At 49.1% G+C, this 2,216-nt stretch overlaps 1 protein-coding gene across 1 annotated transcript; it reads left to right on the top strand.

Moving 5' to 3' along the window:
• Positions 1–22: 22 nt before the first annotated feature.
• LOC104953955 (bromodomain adjacent to zinc finger domain protein 1A-like) lies at positions 23–2,091 on the top strand. Its single transcript, XM_010780998.1, has 6 exons — positions 23–89; positions 194–276; positions 589–753; positions 1,055–1,251; positions 1,340–1,486; positions 1,681–2,091. The coding sequence occupies exons 3-6, from the start codon at positions 691–693 to the stop codon at positions 1,946–1,948; spliced, it is 675 nt and encodes a 224-aa protein (XP_010779300.1). The 5' UTR covers positions 23–89; positions 194–276; positions 589–690; the 3' UTR covers positions 1,949–2,091.
• The last annotated feature ends 125 nt before the right edge of the window (positions 2,092–2,216 follow it).

Consider the following 2,216-nt stretch of genomic DNA (forward strand, 5'->3'; position numbering starts at 1 on the left):
CCCCCCCCCCCACACAGGTGAGGAAGACTCTAAGAAGGATCAGAAGACGAAAAAGAACAAGAAGAAAGACGAGGACCAGGCCAGTGAAGGTACGACTAAAGAATGACAATGTCTCTCACCTGTCTGTCTCTCACCTGTCTGTCTCTCACCTGTCTGTCTCTCACCTGTCTGTCTCTAACCTGTCTCTCATCAGATGGCAGTGACAGTGGTCGTGTCAGTAAGACGGTGTTGGAGCGATGGAGAGAGTCTCTGCAGTCCTGCTCCAGTCTGTCTCAGGTCAGAAAACACTCATTATTATATGATATTCACCCTCTGTCTGAAACCAGAGCCACGTCTGCTCTCGTTGTGATTGGTCAACAGCTTAGAGATGTCCCGCCCCTAACACTGCACTCTATACTAGACTTATAATGGACTTTTACTAGATTTTAAACTGTCTTTTATCGGCCTTAAAAGTGGACTTTTATTAGACTTAATGTGTTTAAACGCTATCCAATAGGAGATGATGTGACCAAGTATAATATGTTTCTGATTTCTCATCCAGGTGTTTGTGATAAAGTATAATAATGTCTCTCTCACCTCTGCGTCCAGGTGTTTGTGCACCTGTCCTCTCTGGAGCGCAGCGTCCTCTGGTCTCGATCCGTCCTCAACGCTCGCTGCAGAATCTGCAGACGCAAAGGAGACGGAGACAACATGCTGCTGTGTGACGGCTGTGATCGAGGACACCACACACACTGCCTGAGACCCAAGCTGAAGGTACACACTCACACACACACACACACACACACACACTGCCTGAGACCCAAGCTGAAGGTACACACACACACTCACACACACACACACACACACACACACACACACACACACACACACACACACACACACACACACACACACACACACACACACACACACACACACACACACACACACACACACACACACACACACTGCCTGAGACCCAAGCTGAAGGTACACACACACACATTAAACCCTATTGTTGTTGTTGTTGTTGTGTAGCTTTAGCATTGAGCTAACAGTTCACATGTTGTCTCAGTCTGTTCCTGGAGGAGACTGGTTCTGTCCGGACTGTCGACCCAAACAAAGATCGAGCCGCCTGCCGTCCCGTCAGAGATCCTCCATCGATGAGGAGGAGGAAGAGGGGGAGGGTGAAGAAAAGGAGGAGGAGGAGGAGGAGTCAGAGGAGGAAGAGGAGGAGTCGGAAGAAGAGGAGGAGGAAGAAGTCGTTGTGAGGTGAGTGAGAATACTTTACCCTCATCTCAAACCAAAGATATATATACTGTATCTCTATATTAATATGAACATCCCGTAATCTCTGCAGCAAGAAGAGCCAGCCCCCGCCCCCAAGAGGGAGGAGCCAACAGCCCCTGCCCCCGAAAGGGAGGAGCCAACCGGCCACGCCCAAAAGCCAACAGGCCACGCCCAAAAACACCACCTCTTCATCAGGGAAAAACTCCTCTGCCTCAAAGTCAGTATCTACTGAAACTCGATCAAAATATAAAAGTTTTTCTTGTAGCCAGGTATATTTCCTAGACGTCTGTAGCTACAAACAGAACTCAGGTTGAGTTGTTAATAATTTATCTGAGCTGAGTCTATCCTTTAAAGCCTGTTTTAGTTTTGGTTTCAGTTAACGATAATAACCCTGGCTCTATCCAATCACAGGTCCTCAGGAAAGAAGGCCACGCCCCCCAAGGGGAAGACCACACCACCCAAGGGGAAGACCAGGCCCCCCACGGGGAAGGCCACGCCCCACAAGGGGAAGGCCACGCCCCCTGCAGGTAAAGCTCCGCCCCGCTTAGGGAGTCGCGTCAGCGCCCGTCTGAGCAACGAGATCCTCGCTACGACCACGACCAAAAAAACCTCACCTGGTCAGAGCGAGGCTCAAAAGAGACCAGCCACAGGTAAACAACCAATCAGAGAACACCTGTAGACAGGTAAACAACCAATCAGATAACACCTGCAGACAGGTAAACAACCAATCAGATAACACCTGCAGACAGGTAAACAACCAACCAGATAACACCTGCAGACAGGTAAACAACCAATCAGAGAACACCTGCAGACAGGTAAACAACCAATCAGAGAACACCTGTAGACAGGTAAACAACCAATCAGAGAACACCTGCAGACAGGTAAACAACCAATCAGATAACACCTGGAGACAGGTAAACAACCAATCAGAGAACACCTGTAGACAG

This window comes from Notothenia coriiceps, unplaced genomic scaffold (assembly GCF_000735185.1).
Source record: "Notothenia coriiceps isolate Sejong01 unplaced genomic scaffold, NC01 NC01_scaffold00022392, whole genome shotgun sequence".
NCBI classification, from domain to species: domain Eukaryota; kingdom Metazoa; phylum Chordata; class Actinopteri; order Perciformes; family Nototheniidae; genus Notothenia; species Notothenia coriiceps.